The 19,051-nt window shown below is 36.6% G+C and overlaps 1 protein-coding gene across 12 annotated transcripts in view; it reads left to right on the top strand.

Annotated features, from left to right (window-relative positions):
- Positions 1-19,051, top strand: part of pde4d (phosphodiesterase 4D, cAMP-specific) — a 126,304-nt gene that overhangs the window by 90,597 nt on the left and 16,656 nt on the right. The window contains exon 1 of one of the 12 annotated variants that reach the window (XM_079637112.1): positions 8,060-8,210. The exons of 10 other annotated variants lie outside the window; for them this stretch is intronic. In XM_079637112.1, the coding sequence (XP_079493238.1) occupies positions 8,083-8,210 (128 nt within the window). In that variant the 5' untranslated portion in view covers positions 8,060-8,082. Of the gene's footprint in view, positions 1-8,059; positions 8,211-10,937; positions 11,261-19,051 lie in introns of those variants that run through there. One more of the 12 variants, XM_079637111.1, reaches the window with a different exon arrangement.

The following is a 19,051-nucleotide window of genomic DNA, read 5'->3' as shown; positions in this document are numbered from 1 at the left end:
AAAACATTTATTTTTGTTTTTACAGTGTAGTGGCACAGAAACTGCACACATCAAGTTAAAAGCTCTATTGTGCCAGCTGTAAATTTGGGTGTTTGTCTCCAATGGCACTAAAAAGTGAGTTTATTAGCAAGCGTTGAGTGATGTTACAATGCCGTTCTACTACCTCCATGCCTTTGAGCGAGTTATTTTGCTTTAAGATACTCCAGAGGGAGTTCCTGTTCCTGACCATTGCTGAATGATTCATACAGGTACAGGAATCATGACCAGATCTTTGTCATCTCTCGGGAAAATAGGTTCAAGATAACGTTTGGCACTGCTTTCAGGAGACGGGAGAACAGTGTTGCTGCCAGGTACACAAGACGTCAGTGATGCTCGCTGACAGTGAGAGATGCCGTGGCTTTTTCCCGCCTTCTACTGAAGAACAGTGATGGATGATGGGAACTACCTCCCTGCCTGCTTAAAAAGCCCCACACTTTGTCTTCAGTTGCAATGGCATTATATAGCAGGTTAGCCTGGATAAGCTGAGTTTATTATAGGCTATACTTGGCAGAGCTTAAAGGGATATTCATCACTAGCAGCTTTGATTGTCGTTTGATGGTAATGAACGATAAATGCGCATGTTAATATGGAGCTTTCGCTACACTTGGATGCCTGAAGCTCATTCCAGAGCAACTCGTTCAATATATGTGTGTATAATATATTCATGTACTCTGTGGCAAATTTGATTTTTGCTATGAAACACCATGATCATTACATAAGAGTCATGTGGTAATGGGTTTTTGGCCTTGGACATATTTCCCCATCGCTGTGACTGTGTTTTTTTCGCCCTCCTGTTGTGATGACTCTGAGTGAGAGACTCTTGTTAAAGTATGTGTGGTTAGAGATAGAGTGCTCCCTAGTGGTAACTAAAAGAATTTATACATTATAAAATATATATTTATATGTTTATATATCATTATTATAGCAATATTTATTTATTTTCTAATAAATAAATTGTGCATATATTTACACAATTTATTACATTCCAGCTCTGCACTGTCTGGTACAACTAATCCATTAACAATTCATTTATATTCGTCTAATGTACTATTATGAAGCCTTTAAACTTTAAAGGGATAGTTCACCCAAATATGAAAATTCTGTCATCATTCACTCACCCTTAAGTTGTTCCAAACCTATATGATTTAAAAAAAAATGTTGAACACAAAATATGATATTTTCAAGAATGTGGGGAACTAGACAGTTGACGGTAGCCATTGACTTCCATAGAAGAAAAAAAAATGCTATGGAAGTCAATGGCTACCGTCAACTCTCTGGTTACCAACATTCTTCAAAATATCTTCTTTTGTGTCCAGTAGAAGAATGAAACTCATGCAGGTTTGGAACAACTTAGGGGTGAGTAAATGACACATTTTTCATTTTTGGGTGAAACATCCCTTTAAGAAAAAGCTTTTAAATCCGAAGGTGTTTTATAATCATTAAAAACAAATTCAGTTGTGTCTTTATATATTGTTGGATATTAGTTTATCATGTTTTACATGTAGAGCTGAGGAAATCATATGGGCTTTTGGTATTAGATAATGCTTTGATGTAAGGAGGTTTATGGATCTTACGTGTTGTTTTAGTGCAGTGTTTTACTTTAGCAATTTCAGTGTGCCACATGAACACAGTTTAATTTTTCAATTAAAATCTGCATTCATTATATAGTTGACAGAATACACAAATACAAAACTATAGCCTTTTTGACAACCTCACCATGTTTAACTGGTAAAATGTGTTTTATATAATAAAATATTTGCATTTATATGTTGCCTGCAAAAAAGTCCCTATTTTTGAATGGCCGTTAATGGAGAAAGGTGTTTTTTCTTCTTCCTTATAATGGTGTAGTTATGAGCATCTCCCAACAGTGGCTAACCAGACAAAATTTGAGCACTTGCAAGATGCAGTAATCTCTCGGTCTTCAGATATAATGTTAGTTTGCTGCCATCTAGTGGACAAAGTAGATTTTTTTAGTGACAGAGATTTAAGAGAGGAATATGTTCTGAAAAATGTTATTCACTGTTCTGTCAGTTGTATTTAGTTTCAGTATTATCAATCCTTTAAGTTCCAATAGAGGGGATTATTCAGTGATCATTTATGCCGCAAGTTCTTAAATTATGCTATTCTTGTACACAGAGCCAATCCTGACCTCCCTGGGGCCCTAAGCAAAATTCTGTTAAGGGGTCCTCCTACCTGACCCCTGACCCATGAGCCATGTAAACCATTTGCCATTGCCACACAGTCACACCTGACACCCCAGTGCTCCCATACAATCCTCCCTCCTTTAACTAGTACTAATGAAAATGTAATCCCTGATATCAGAAATAGACATCGTTACTAGAAAAAGTACATTTTTAATATCAAGAATTCACATTTTAAAGAGTACAAATTTAATTATTGATATCAAAAATGCATCCTGTGAATGAATAAAAGCTAAAATGGCTTGCCATAGCATGTCACTGTGTTTTAAATGATAAAAGCAATACTTGATGGTTATTATTTACTGAGGGATGTGCATCCATATTGACCAGTATGTCCATTTTAAATGCAATATAGCCTATAAATCAATAGTCAATGTCAATACATTCCTTTCCATCTTGCTTTATTGCAGAGTTGTAACTAAACTGACTTGGAGACTACACTCTAAAAAATGCTGGGTTGTTTCAACCCAATTTTGGGTCCAATATGGACAAACCCAAACATTGGGTTAAAAATGTAATTTAAAAATGTAACCCAACGGCTTGACCCAAAATTGGGTTGAAACAACCCAGCATTTTTTAGAGTGTATTTAATCATTGTCTTGTTTTAAAAGTATGTGCGCCTATAATGAGTGCCATCACGCCCACATATCGTACTGGTCCCCACAGATGTTTCGCTGGAAAGTGCGCGTTTAATTTTGTGCGCGTTGTTTGTTGTAAACTTTGGTTGAACTGCTTTGACACGAGGGGGAGGCGGGGCCTTGAGTCATTTGCGGGGCCCTACACAACTTGCGTAGTGTGTGTATAGGGCTGATCGGCTCTGCTTGTACAACACTAGCAACTATTCTCTGAAGAAATTGTCACTAGTGCTTGGTCATAGGGTTGAAGTTAACTGGGCATTGCAATGCAGTTGCTAAGGTGTTCAGAATGTATTTTAGTGCATTTCTTTTCTTCAATAATTATTATTTTAATGGTCCTTGGCCTGGAAAAAGTTGAAGACACCTGGTCTGTGGGATTTGCACCTGTTTTATTATCTGCTAGGGCAAAATCATAAATCTGCTAGCTTAGAAAAGTCACAGCAGACAATAAATAGAAGGAATCACGGTATGGTGTGAGTTAAATGGCAAAGTTTAATAGTTTGTGGCTGGATTAAGGTTTAGAATTAACTACAAACCCATGAGTGATAGTAATAACATCACTAATGAGTCGCACAGTTTAATGCACAAGCAGACGCTAAACAGATTTCTGTAACACAGAATGAATAAATGAAATAGTAGGCCTACATACAGTGTATAACAAGACATTAGGTGTAGTACACAGGAGAGACTACATTAGCAGGCCAAAGCTGTTCCACTGCACCGTAGGTTAAATTGGCTGTAAGTAGAAATATAGTGTCTGTGGCATCTTCTTGTTTGCGAGACTGTGTTCTTGATGTGCGTCAGCCCCGTCTGTCTGATTAAGGGCAGAGAGTCGGGGCATAAAAGCTTTTTAGAAATGGCACAGAGTCAATATAAGTATGATTGGAGCAGATCAGGAGAATTCCACGAAAGGTGCGTGTGGGATTTTGCACACTTAGACACTCACACGCGGACTCCGGTTGGTCTTCATTAAAGTTTATTAACAGCTGATCGAGTTTACTGATCTCGCCAATGATTTCAGCACCTACCTGCTTCTTGTTCACCCACCTCTCTCTCTCTCTCTCTCTCTCTCTCTCTCTCTCTCTCTCTCTCTCTCTCTCTCTCTCTCTCTCTCTCTCTCTCTCTCTCTCTCTCTCTCTCTCCCTCTTTCTCTCCCTCCTCTTCCTTTCTGCACATCCTCCAGTCCTCACTCAATCTCTCCACTCTCATTTATCCTCACAGTACTGAAAGCTTGGTCAAACTGACCCAGGAAGGCTTGCTCAGCTGTAGTTGGTCTTGTTCAGCATTGATTGTAAGTCGAGAATGAGTTTGCCAGCAAACTCAGAACTTTGTTCTCTGGAGAGGATTGCCCGTTATCGTAGCGCTTGCATCAATGGCTCACCGTATGCCATCAACAAACCCATTGACATCAAGCCAAGGAGGAAATGGTAAAGCTTTATATGTGTGATGTGTGTCAGAATAGTCAGCTGCTGCAGTTTTTTGTAGGACTGGATCATAATTTGGGAGATTTGTCGGGCTTGTTAAATGTTTCCCTGTTGAGTTATGTGGAACAAATTACAGATGTTTCGTATTTTGTACTGTTCATCCTCATTACCTAGACTAATTAATGAATTAATAAATGTTGTTTTGACAGTTTATAATAATATAAATGTATAATATAAATATAATAAATGTATTTTATTTAGAGCTGCCTTTCAAAACACTTGCCTTACCTTAATGACAGTCATAAAATACAAGACAGCAATACAAAGCAACATCTGTTCAACATTAATTCTATAAATTAAAACTAAAAGATGAGTTTTAAGTCGTGATTTAAAAGTAATAAGACAATTTATTTTTGACTTAGTTTGGATCACATATTATGTGACTGCTGATGGTCTATGATTATACTTCAGCTTGTTACAACATTTTTAATTTAAAAGAAAATACATGTAAATATGTCAGATGTTTTTTTTAGCCTGTGGTTAATAATAGGATGCGATAACCAGCTGGTTATGAGCCCATCGATTTTCTTAAAGATCCTTTAATGCTTCTCGCCACTGATAAACCTATCTGTAGATCTGTTAGGTAAATGGCAATAAATAGGTTGAATTGAGTGGCAATCCTGACCTGTGCTGTGCAAATGTCAGATATTGTGGGAACTTACATAACAAATGTGTATTCATTTATAAAAAGATTCATATTAGTAGTATTACTACTAAATACACTATAATATCGTTGTTTTGATATCTGCACAGTCCAACAATGAGCAGGTGTGTGTCAATAACTACAGTACACATTGAGAGAAATTTGAATGTGTGTGTGTGAGTGGAAGAGAGTAGGTCAGTGTGTATTGGGCCTAAGACAAATGCTCGGCAACAGAGAATCGCTATCAGATATGTGCCTTATGCTAATGCCAATAAAGCAGACACACACCCTCTCAAACACACTGTAACACACACACACACACACACACACACACACACACACACACACACACACACACACACACACACACACACACACACACACATACATACACATACACACTCTCACATACACACTACCATTAAACCCAGACTTAGAATGGACAGGTCAGAAAACATGAAGTATCAATTAAATTCCAGTATTTAAACTTTGCAGATGAAGAAAGAAAACAAGCTATATTTATCCAACTGGATTTTTCCCAGAATAGTGGCACAGACCCATTTAGATCATCTGAATTGTGTTCTTTTTTCTTCCGGCATCGGCCCACTATTGTTGCGTCTGTCTGTGCATGATTTTATTTCATCCAAGTAATTATGAGTCGGTGGTTTAACACATTTATCATATTTAGGACATATTCAACACTTCTAAAATAGCTTTGTTTTTCTTAGATTAACTCCTGATGATTTATTTTCATCAATAATTGGTTGTGGGCGAGTGGGAGTGTGATATGGAGATGAATGCATGTGGAGATGCAGCAGTACGTTATCCAACACTTACAATCTGAAATCAATGTAGGCTAGTACTTTTAGACAGACAGCATAGAAAGTTATCTTGGCTTGAAAAAGTAATTAATTGCTGAAATGATTATTTCAGCAAAACAAAAGGTGCTCTATTGGATTGAGATCTGGTTACTGTGAAGGCCATTAGAGTATAGTGAACTCTGATTTGAGCTTTGTGACATGTGTCTTATCCTACTGGAAGTAGCCATCAGAAGATGGGTATACTGTGGTCATAAAGGGATGGACATGGTCAGCAATAATACTCAGGTAGGCTGTGGCATTTAAACAATACTCAATTGGTACAAAGGGGCCCAAAGTGTGCCAAGAAAATATTCCCCACACCATTACACCACCAGCCTGAACCATTGCTTTCATGTTGTTCGTGGCAAATTCTGACCCTACCATCTGAATATTGCAGCAGAAATTGAGACTCATCAGACCAGGCCACATTTTTCCAATCTTCTGTGGTCCAATTTTGGTTTAGCCTCAGTTTCCTGTTCTTAGCTGACAGGAAGTGGCACCTGGTGTGTCTTCTGCTGCTGTAGCTTGTCTGCTTCAAGGTTGGATGTGTTGTGCGTTTAGAAAATACTCTTCTACAGACATCGGTTGTAACGAGTGGTTATTTGAGTTACTGCTGCCTTTCTATTAGCTTGAACCAGTGTTCCCATTCACCTCTGACCTCTGGCAACAAGGCATTTTCACTCACAGAACTGCTGCTCAGCAGTTGAGCAGGTGTACCTAATAAAGTGTCCTGTGGAGAAAAAAAAAACATTGCCACTAGCGTGAGCCACACGGAGAGTCTGACCAGGTGTGTGAGCTGGCAACACAGTACATTGCCAAGGGACTAATTGTGGATTTCAAGGGCTTGGATGAAAGCCCCGCCCACAACTCAGCAGCTGTGGATATTTATGGTATGGACACCAAAAGTAATTTAATGGTGTTGGAGGAGGTAATTACCCCACCTCCTCTACCCAAATCAGCCAGTTCCTCAGCCCCGCCTCCACTGTTTCACTTCAGACCTTTTGGATCTCCAGCACCATTCTATGAGGTACTGCCTCAGAGCTTCAGCTCATCAGGTCTGCCCAGTAAGGAGGATCCCCTGGCTCCGCCTCCAGCCTATGAACCCATCACTCCACCGCAGCCTTTCGACCTATCGGCTTCGCCTTGGCTCCTACCTCCCTCGGCTCCACCAGAAACCATCGTGCTCACGGCTCCACCGGTCTCCCTCGTCCCACTGGCTCCGGATTTGTCCTCAGTCCCACTGGCTTCACCTCAGGCTCCCTGGCTCCGCCTCGGATGCTCGTCGCTGTGGCTCCACCTCAGTCTCCAGTGCCATTGATGTTGTGTGGGCTCTTCGGCTCGTCAGCTCCACCTGATCGGCTCCACCGATCTCCATCTCCGGCAGCTCTATCTCCATCGGTCATCCAAGTCTCCACCATGGCTCCTCCCTCCCTAAACTCCGCCCTGGGGCTTCGTCCTGGCTGGATTCTGGATTACAATCTGGCTCCTCCCACCCTCCCTAAATTGACTGTTTTGTATGCCCCTGACCGTTTGCGTCTCTCTCATTACTGGGTGGGGGTGAGTACTGGGTGTACTAGTTTTGTTTTGTATGATTTCCTTGTTTGTTTCTTAGGGAACACTAATTAGTCATTTTGTTCAGCTGGTCTTCATTAGTTCCTGTGTATTGAAACCCTGAGTTTCATTCTAATACTTGTCCAATCTCGTCTACGTATAATTAAAAAAAAATAATAATTAAACGTTGTTGGTGTTTATGGCCCTTTAACAGAGCATTAGTTTTGTTACATTTGAATACTGGGTGCAAGAACTTCAACTTAAAATATCAATAAGGATTCAAATATGTTTTGATTTCAGCTTAGCAATTTCAGAGTGTGTTTGTGAAACAATGTAAATTGTTACATTATTAGACATTTAGTTGTGTTTTGTGAAACAAGCACTTTCGCGTCTCTTGCTGAAATTGAGATAATTCCAAACCACACTAGTCAGAATAATTACGGCATGTTTGGAGGATAAAGTTCTTAAGCTGATTGCTTTCTGGTGACATAGTTTCATGTACAGTTTACCAGCACTGAAGCTTGTGGTTCTGACATGGCAGTTGAATGCTAGAAGGCCAGACAGGTGTTATTGGATTATGGGATGAGTAGTGACGTGGACATTTTCCTCACACAAAGCCGAAGCTCTCTTATTTGAGGTCAGTCAAGCTGTCAGTTTCATCAGGACACCATGGCTAGTGAATCTCCAGGCGGTTTTCCTCTTTCTCTCTTTCTTAGCACTTTTGCTTGGAATGGCCGCAAGCTTGATATAAACTCACTAAAAGGCAAGAAAAGGAAACGCTGGTTCAAGTCACACAGGTACAAACAGACTTGCATATTAAAGAAATATATGACTTACAGTATGCCTCTTTTAACCTGTTAACAGTTTACCTTGCGACTGTATCAGTAACTGTTTTATTGCACACATTTTTTGTTTGTTTGTTTGTTTGCAGTGGTCTTTTAAAACTGTCTTAAAGATCTTCCAAGCTATATTTCGAATATAACTGCACTGAGATACATTATACAATTGAACCTTGGCTCAATTTTTTTTTTATAAATGTCAAACTGGTCACGTTGTTACATTGGGTTCATTTGTCTTGTGTTTCATATGTTGTATTTTTTTGTAAACAATGGCTAAAGCGTATATATATATATATATATATATAGTGTGTGTGTGTGTTGGGTTGTGCTGTGCTGTGCTTAATGAAAATAGCCATTGTTGCGGATATGGCAATAATAAATAAATAAATTGTGAAAGGCCATTAAGTATAGCTTTAGTGTGGAAGACAATTCAAAAATGTATCACTGTTAATATACATGTATGTGTTTACATATAAAATAAAAATACCCAAGCCTGAGAAATATTCATTGGAGTAAAAAGAGTGTAAAAATCTTGGCCCAGTGAATATAAATATGTTTATCTATTACTTAATTGTCTTTTAAAATCTTTGTTGTTGTTGTTGTTGTATTTTCTCTGAGTAAATGAATTTGTTAGGAGATGTTCTTGATTTTGTCTATTATTATCTGCTTTAATCTCTTGTGAACACTGGGGGGCAATGATGTGCACAAACATAGATTAGCTGTTCATACTGTTCATGTGATATTATGTGATATATTAATACCTAATGAGACAAACACACGTCTTTTTCAGTTTGTTGTAATTTAGAACTGACAGATCTCTCACCCAAACGAATTGCTTCGTAATCAGACATCTGTAATCCTTTCACTAAAGATAAAATCAAGCCTGTTGTCTAAATGTTTATTGAAACCATCAAGTGGGCAGAGCTGTAAGCGATACTCTCTGCTTTGCTGTCATTGGTTGACGCATGTCTTGCGTCACTGGAACACCTCTGAGGGCCCTTGGCATGGGTTAATGTGTGAACCGTTAATCGCAGCAGTAAACAATCTAGTCAAGTACAGCCATGAGTGTTAGATTTTTCTTTGTTGAAGAATTCTCTATACGGTAATTAAAAGGACATTCAGTACTAGTTATTTTTTCGCCTCTTATATTATTGCATGTTGGTCAATTGCACATGGACTGTGTATAAACCCTTATGAAAAAGAAGTTTATTCAAGTGTGCTATCAGTATACTTCTTTTAAACTAAAATATATATACACTGTGTACTTATTTTATAACGAAAGTATACTTCCAGTCTACATTTTATGTACTTCTCAGAAATATACTTAATACTTCCCAGAAAATTGAACTTAAGTAGGCCTATACTTGACTGAAGTATACTTTACTTGAAGTGTACTTGACTACTGACAGAAAAGTCTAAGTATATTTGGGCTATTCTTGTATTCAATCTTTTTACCGAGATACACTTAAAATTATAATTAAGTATACTTGGCTTGTAGTTGTGTTTACTCTCTTTTTTTAGTAGCCTATTAAATACTTCTTTCACAGTTTTACAAACTGTCTTATAAACTTATATTGTTTGAAAATATTGTTCTATAAAGAAAACAGATATGTTCCTAATTCTGAGTATCTGAGTAAAAATGCGATTTTCTCAGCTTTTTGTGTAAAATGTTGCTTTCTTTTTTCTTTTCTTTTTTTTACTAAACTTTTTCCCACATTCAAGTGTTAAAAAAAGGATGCATTAAACTAGAATCAAATGTTTTAAAAATGGAAAGAGTTAAAGTGCAGTTAAAGGTATATTTCAAGTATAAAAAATTGTATACCTAAAAATAAACATAGTAGTATACTTAAAGTGCAAAAATAAGAATATAAATTATAAACTATAAGTATGATGTTATGTTTACCTTACCTAAACTTCTTTAGTATACTTGCAGTATAAAACGACTTAACTAGTACTTTACGGAGAGTATACTTCAGAGTGTACTTTCATAAACTAAAAAAATAGTTACAAGTATTTGACTAGTAAACTGTCAGTATACCTATAAGTTCACTTGCAATATAGTTGCAGTACAAACAAAAAACTTAGTTGTAAACTAGTTTTGTACTACTAAGTATACGTAAAAGTATACATTTACACACTAAAAAGTGGACCAATTTTGTCCCAAGTAGTATTGAAATAGTACACTTAGGCCTACTAGTTTTCTTCTAGTGCACTGATATTAGAATACTTACTACATAAAGTATACTTAAAATATACTTGAACTTTTCTTAAGTATACTTAAGAAATTTAACTAAGTATACTTATTTTTTTGTAAGGGGAAAGCGCATTTAATAAATGATTGCTTGGATGAAGGGGTTTTAAATTTCCAGGCTACATTGGATGTGCAATTTCACTGGATGTGCTTTTGACTCAGCTTGAACTCAAACTACTGGGCAAATCCTTCACACCCTTTTTTAGGGAGTATATACTGTACATCCGTTGGGATGAATTTTCCCCCGTCATCTGAAACCTCTCAAAATGAGGTGTAAGTTTCCTCCCCCATCCATTCGTCTCAAACACGAGGAACACCCTACCCCCAACTACGTCACTACTACACGAGTCCGAGCAACGAGTCTTGCAAGCCAGCCAGGAAGGGAGGGAGGGAGTGAGGGAGGGAGAAAAGTACATAGGGTGGGAGTTTCAGGAGAGAGAGAGAGAGAGAGTGAGAGGGGGAGAGACAGATTGTCCTGCATTATAGCAGCCGGTTGCTGAGTGACACAAACTCTGGAACTCCTGTCCGGTCAGTTTGAGAGTCCCGAACCACAAGGGGCTTCTGTCAGTGGAACAAACAGAGGCAGGGCCGTCTCGACCGAGTTATGTTCACGCTTGGAGACGCACATGAGGACTGAAAACAAATGCACACTTTTGGGATTAGCTGTAGCCGCTAGCAGAGGGAAATCCACGTCCAGAATGAGTATTATCATGAAGCCCCGGTCTCGCTCCACCAGTTCACTTAAGAACACAGATGGGTAAAGGAGAACTTTTGACTATCTCCTTCTGTTAGATCCCCGTGCTTGCTGTTTCCTTCTCCTGTCTTACACCAGCTGATATCTTTTTTTAACATCTTGTGTAATTCTCGGCTTCCTCTTAAGTTTTAACCCCCGTTGTTTTTTCACTCAGCTTCCATAAATTGAGTTCCACTCTTCCTAAAGAATTTCTCTTGTATTTACATTCTCTTCCACTAGTGCCTTTCCTCTGGGTTTTTCATTTACTCTGTCTCTCGCTGGCTTGTTAAAGTGTAACTGTGGGATAGATTTAAACATTCGTTGATGGAATTGTTGCCTGTCAGATTTGGGGAGAGAATTTGATTTCATCAAATTGTACTATTTGATTCCATTAATTTTTTTTTACTAAAACATTCTGTTATAGGCTTATATATTTTATGTGGGCTATAATTCATATTTAATAAAAAAAAAAAAAGGAAAATAAGCCAGATTTTTTTTATAATATTTTTTTTATTTAATCACAAGGGCTGTAAATAATTTAGAATTTAGTTGCTTTTATGCATCTACCTCCTGTCGTAGATGCAAATAAGTGAATTAAACATGAAAAAAATAGAGTTTATGCAAAAATGTTAATTTGTAGCCTAATGTATGCATTTTGTAGAGTGAACATGATTATGTGATATGCAATTTGATTGGATTTGCTCATTTTAGCCATTACCCATAACTGGAAAAAAGAAGTACAGTATGTCGACCAGTAACATATCCAAAACATTTGTGCAATCACCTTAAAAACTAGTAAAATGGCAAAGAGTGAAGATTATTTCCACACATTTGCAAACAGTGCCAAAGGGCAGATACCTCACCTCTCGTGTCCCATCTTGTTCTCTGTTTGTATATGCTTATTTTAGAAATGGGTGATGATAGTTTGTAAAGGACTGATTATTTTGGTACAACAGTTTCCAGTCTGTTTGAACAGTGCGCATGTAAAGTATTATTTGAATGGTTCTCCGTCGCTGCATGCGAACTGTGAGATATTGCGTATTGATGATTCACAGGCTTAATTTGGGGTATTTTTGTGTTATGTTTTTGTCTGAACGTTTGTAAAGTAGGCTAGCAAAAGAGGCAGGTTACGTTACCCCCCTTTGCTCGTGGAATGCTCCATTTGGTCTCCATGAATAACAGCTCTCAGCAAAGCAAACACGACCTTGCTTTGAGAATGTTCAAGTGTGTGCCTGTGTATGTTTGTGAGTATGAAAAAAAGTTGAGAGGTCAGGATGGAGGAAATCTCACTGACATCTTAATGATGTCATCAGTTTGAGGAGGACAATGTGCGTGTGTCAGTATGTGCTTCCTTCACCTTATATATTGACCCTATTGTCTGCGGTTCCTGTTTGTTCATGCTTTATTGTAATGCATTACAGTGACTCGGCTCATGTCATACACACCAGTCATTAATTGACCGTTGCCACCTCATATCCTGCCATTCATGCTATTGCCATTTGGGTTACTCTGATAAAATATGATCATAATTTGAATTAAAAAACTGCATGGTTATATTAAGCGCACAAATCAAAACAGTACAATGGTTTTCTGCTTTCACAATGCATTTAAAGGAATAGTTAACCCCCAAATTAAAATTCTCTCATGCCGTCTCCGATGTAGATGACTTTATTTCTTCAGACAAACACAAAAAAAGATTTTTAGGAAAATAATCAATCTCTGTAAGGAATTGAATGCAAGTGAATGGCTGCCGCTCGGTTGACGCTTGAAAAACCCATATCCATTTGACCCCAGTGGTTGAATCAATGTCTTCGGAAGCAAAACAATAGGTGTGTGTGTGTGTGTGTGTGTAAGAAAATTCTATCATTTTTTAACTCTAAATCATTGCTTCCTGTCTACTGTCAGACGAGCGTTCATGCAAGAGAAGTTGTGATTGATCATTTACCTAAAAATCTTTGTGTTTATCTGAAGAAAGAAAGTTATATGTATGTATTGTGGATGGCATGAATTGTATTGTGTAAATCATGAGAGGATTTCCATTTTTGGGTGCTTTCCCTTTAAGAGAGGTCTTTTATCTTTCATGGAGTGTGTGTAATCTATGTGCTTTTTGTGCTTCTATATAAAAGTGAGGGTTGTGGATTTGTTATGTCTTGTATGACACATAATCTGATGTAATAGATGGACCATTTCCTCTCCTGTCGTTCAAGCTTTGCCACATAAAGCAGTTTTAATTGGATGGCTCTTGATGTGTTTATGTATCAAGGTGCTATAATGTGGCTGTGATGTCAAAGTGCCATATTTGCATTTCGTGTTGGTGCATGTTTTTCTATTGTCAGCAGCAGTTGTTAAATATGGCTGTCACTCCTCCTTTGTTAATCTCATTTTGTAAAGAGTTTTGTTGTTTATATGAGTGACTACCAAATGAACTCTTTAAAAATTGAGGTAGTGATGACATAATTTTCATTTCAGAACCAAATTGAACAAAAAGTCACTTCTCTTTTCTGATTCACTTTGCCATATTTTCTTCAGCATTTTAACAACAGTTATTTTAATACTTTTGACAAAGCTTGATTTGATTCATGAATTATTCCTGCATGTAATTTTTTTGTCTCTGTCTCTGAAAAATCTCTTTTATTTGTCTATTTTTAAGCATATTCCTATTCTGTCTCATGATTGACAAGAAAACCAGCAGTGTTTTGGGAACAGCCGCATGCGACCAGTTCACCAGAGGAAACTTGTACATTCTCTTTGCATGGTGTCTCAAACCAATCGGGTTCCACTTTCTGAATGACCCATGGTCAGACTTCATATGCTTTTTTGTTCCTGTCTTATACGCTAATGGACCACATGCTGTTAAATAGAGCTTAGGACAGCAGGCAGTCATGTACCAGTTCATTAGATATCAATGTTAAACTTTAGCTAAAATTCACTGCCAACCAGAACTTCTGTGATTCTGAATGAATTACTTGGAAAAACTGTATTTTAATTATAACAGTATTCTAATTATTATCCAAAACTTCACATTTCCCCAGAAACCACTGCAAAAGTTTATGTTTTGATCATTTCTTGACTCTTATAAGAACAAAACTCAAGACTAGAGGATATAACACTCTTAAATATAAGGCATTTGTGTAATGATTATATATATATATATATATATATATATATACATGTATATAATAATTTTTTTTCTTCCATCAAACTATTTGAAATTGAGAAGTGTGCAGGCAATTATAACAGTACTGAGGACATCCATGTGTTTATTTTTTATTTAGTATGGTTTAAGTTTTTTCAGGGTTTATTTTTTATTTTAGTTGTATTTTTTACAGTTTAGGGTTGAACGTGTAATCTGCTAAAATGTAAAAACAAAAATTAATAGTGTTACATTTTGTCAGTATAATCCTGTGTTATTGTTGTAGTATTTTCATATAGCCTATGCAGGTTTGTACAGAGCCCTGCATATGACATGCGGATAAAAATAAACATATATCATGGCCACGAATTAAGAATTCGTTCTAGATTTTAGTAAATCATGCGTATGATATAATAATTCGTAAGTTAATTTGTGGCACACATATTTTTTTCCTGCATGTCATCATGTGCAGGGCTCCGTAGGCTGGAAAGGTTTCAGACCATTTTTCTTTTTCTTTAGTTAGTTTTGGAATCATGAAAATGTATATTAGCTTAGTTTTTTTTTTTCCCAGCAATGTTTATTTTTATTTCAGTTAACAAGTGTTTTCATTTAGTTCTCGCATCTGGCTTACATTTACAAGACATTTGTGAACAAGAGTTTTTTGTTGTTTATTTAATTTTATTCTAAACAATAGTATTCAAAGTATAATTTAAGTGTCTGGGTGAACTCTCTGAACTCTCTGAGCCTTGTTAGTGTTAACTGCCATGCTAATCAGAAAATAAATCTGGTTTAGTCCAAAAAAAAACAAGTTAAGGACCAGCCAGTCTCGATTAAAATGACTTCACAGCCAAAGAGATTGGGCAGGCCGGTATCTGTTATCACTCACTGTCGTCCACAACAATAGAGTGAGCCAGTTGGACATCTGATGCCATAGATAGTGTAGTGGTGATTACAGTTAATTATCCCATTGATTTTAAAGAGACAGACATACTTAATCGTTTTGCTAAAGCGCTATTGAACTAATTGGACCTCCGTCCGTAGTCATTATGTAGTTTGTGAAAGGATAACGCAGTGCATGATATCAAACCACTTTGATTTGTATTTATCTTGACTATAATTGAAGTTAGGGTGTACTGACACTTGGTACGGTTGTCTTGTTATCTCCCTCCCCCTCTGGCCTGCACTCACATTGCACTTAAAGGGTTTGTTCATCCAAAAATGACAATTCTGTCATTAATTACTCATCCTCATGTCGTTCCAAACCCGTAAGACCTTCGTTCATCTTCGGAACACAAATTAAGATATTTTTGCAATCGTTCAAGAGTGGCTCCATTGACAGCTATTTAAGTAACACTTTGAAGGCCCAAAAAGGTAGGAAAAACATCGTAAAAATAGTCCATGTGACTATAGCGGTTCAGCCTTGATTTTATGAAGCGACAAGAATACTTTTTGTGCTTTCTAATTTCTCAGTTATTTTTTAATTTTGTGTTATTTGCAATTTTTGATATTTATCATAATTATAATTTATTTATAAATATTGTTTTATTAATTAAAATAAAAATGTATGAAATGTTTTGCTATACATTTCATATACATTCATATATATATATATTAGTGTCCAAATACTTTTGGGGTCCTTTGTATACAATAAAACTAAAATAATCTGTACAATTAACTATACAAGTAAACTCTCCAGTAAATTCTCCAGAAGCCCTGACAAGTTTGGAAATTATTTCCACTTGCATTCTTTGATATTATCAGTGGTTTCTGTCCAGAGAGATTCGACCCAGCCCACTCCATAATTATATAAAATAACTGGAAGTCATTACCATTATCTAGAAATGGCTGTATAATGTATTGTGTGTTGCATCACTGCGCTGTTTGATGTCAAAAGAGTTTCTATCCAGTACTACTGTACAAAAAAAAGGTACTTTTTACAGTTTTTACAGAGGTGATTTTTTTTTGGAGAGTTTCTTTGGTTTTCATTGTTTTGATTTAGCATCTGTGCCATGTGTAAATTAAATATCTGGATATAAATATCTTTGTATATCTCATCTGGAACAAAAAGACAGTGCTGTGCGTTTGGACCTGCTGTATAGGATGTGGTGTGTGCACTTTTGTGTGTTTGTATGTTGTATGTTGTTGTACTAGCAAAGTGAATACGTGGAGGAAAGAGAGAGGATGGGAGTGGTGTATTTTCCCCCCTCTGTATCCGAAGACATTAGACAAAGCAAACTGCTCACAACACTGCTGATTGTTGATGGGCTGGTCATTTACTTCAATACTTAAGGGGTCTTACTTTGAGGAATTGAAATTAAAAAGATCTTGATGGCAGAATTTGGAAAACAATATTCAAAAAAGAAGAAGATCTGAGATTTGATATGCAAGAATATTGATTGTTAATGCATAAACTAATACACAAACTATCGATCAAAAGTTTGGGGTCAATAAGATTTTTTTAAGAAAGAGAAAGAAATTGCTACTTTTATTCAGCAAGGATGCATTAAATTGCACTTTTACAATATTACAAAAATGATATTTCAGATATATGGTGTTAATTTTTTTTATATATCATCATGGTTTCCATTAGTGGTGGAACAGATCACAAAATTCATAGTTCAGATCATTTAAGTTTTTTGAGCCACGGATCGGATAATTTTTCGGATCAGCAAAAAAAAAAAGATGTATATATATATATATATATATATATATATATATATTGGCGGGGGTGTAACTTTTCTTTTCATTTATTACTTAAAGCTCACTTCATAAAGCTACTACATCATAAACTAGTAGCCTAACTGATAATGTTCACACATTATTTAAAACAAGTAAACAGTCAGTAATAAAATAAGAACAAATACAAAAATTTATTAAAATTAAAATGTAAAATAATAACACTATTTGTTCACTGTAGAAAGTAAATATAGTTGCATTTTTGGTACAGCGGTATTTTGTTGTTTTATTGATATTAATGACAAAGACAACAGTAGGAATATTAGGTGTGTGCTGTCACTTTAAGACCGACTGCGCGGACCGAAAACACTGACAAACATTCGGTTTCTTTCTCAACTGTTCACTTATGACTTCACTTATAAATGAGAGAATACTTGCAGAGACGGGTATTTTAACATAATTTTGTGTTTATGTGTCCGTTCAGTATATATATATATATACAGTATATATAAGTCTGTAAAATATTTAGTGGTCTGAGCAGGCTATTTTAGGGATAGTGAGTGATAATATATAAATATTTTTAATATAGAATATGTAAAAAGGAATGGAATATTTATTTATGAATCTCAAAAAGTGGAAATGCTGCTGTTTTCAAAACTAACAGCAGGTAAAAAATGCTGGACATGTTTTGTCCAATCTCTCTAGAATCGGTGGCGTCTTCATGTGAAAGAAACATATTGTTTTCAAATGCATGCTGACTTATTTATGGATATTATAAAAGCCCATATTCCCCTTTGTAGTGTAAGCAGTGCATTTGTGTGGATTACAGTAAAAGAAGAACTGTTGCATTCATAATGCATGTCTAGAGTTTGAATTGTGTGAGACGGTAAGCCGGTGCATTCCTGTGATATGACTCGAGAGAGATGAGATCAGCACATCCACGGGCGACTCGCCGCAAGCTCTGTGAATTAGTCAGTTCTCAATGAAACACAAAAATAAAGCCAAAATGTGTTGGGTTGAAGATGTACAGGAATCAAACTCCAAATGTTATAGGAAAGTTGTATGCCTGAGGTTCGTACTTGCTGACATATTTGTTCTCAGTCAAAACAAAGCTCAGTCCCCTGATTTACGTGGGTCATGAATCATTGGCCCTTTATGTGCGAGACTACTGTCTGCTGAAGTCACCAAGGTGCAGACTGACCCACTAATAAGGATTTATCCATCCGCATCACGTTACTCGACTCAGATGTGAGCCTGCATGGAGGTGATGACGGTGAATAAGACTTACTGCCACGTCACCGTTCACGTCAGGAAAATACCCAGGCCAGAGCAATTATATTAATGCTCCCTGGGGATTATGGGTCAGCTTGTTGTTGTTGTAAACACAGTTGGTAGGATCTACGGACTAAGGAGATGAAGGTTAAGAACAGCACACTCGATGGTCTGGGGAAGCCCTTTATTGCGACTTTGCTGGAAATGTTTTTATTATAATTTCTTTATGTATTAATTTGGGTGTTATTATTTTGCTGTTGTTGCACTACAAAACATGTTTTATGATAATTTTTTGTTATTTCATTACATGATTATTTGAAAATGAGGGCTGACACAATTTTATTCACAGCATGAATTTTGCATTAATTATTTAACTCTTTCCCCGCCATTGACAGAAATTCCGTTATTTATGAGACAACGATTCCCTGCCATTGACAAAAATGTCTGGCTTTCCGTTTTTTCACTGTTATGCAGTAGGGGGCGAAATTACGCATATTCTGAAAGAATACAGAAATTTCCTGATCAGAACACAGGTGAAGAAAAAGCAGAAACAAGCAATAGTATATGTACACAGATGCATTAAGGAAAGTAACGCGATCATCTAATACAAAACTACCTAATGTTTCTGAATGAAATGTCAAGCCAGTACGAGCTATATGACTGTGAAGCTTTGGGAGTGTTGATGGACTCAATCTTCTACTCCATCTACTGTATGATTTAATCATCTTTCTGAA

This window comes from Phoxinus phoxinus, assembly GCF_949152265.1.
Source record: "Phoxinus phoxinus genome assembly, chromosome: 15".
NCBI classification, from domain to species: Eukaryota; Metazoa; Chordata; class Actinopteri; order Cypriniformes; family Leuciscidae; genus Phoxinus; species Phoxinus phoxinus.
Note: the sequence above shows the minus strand (reverse complement) of the source record. Positions and strands in the feature narration are given on the sequence as shown.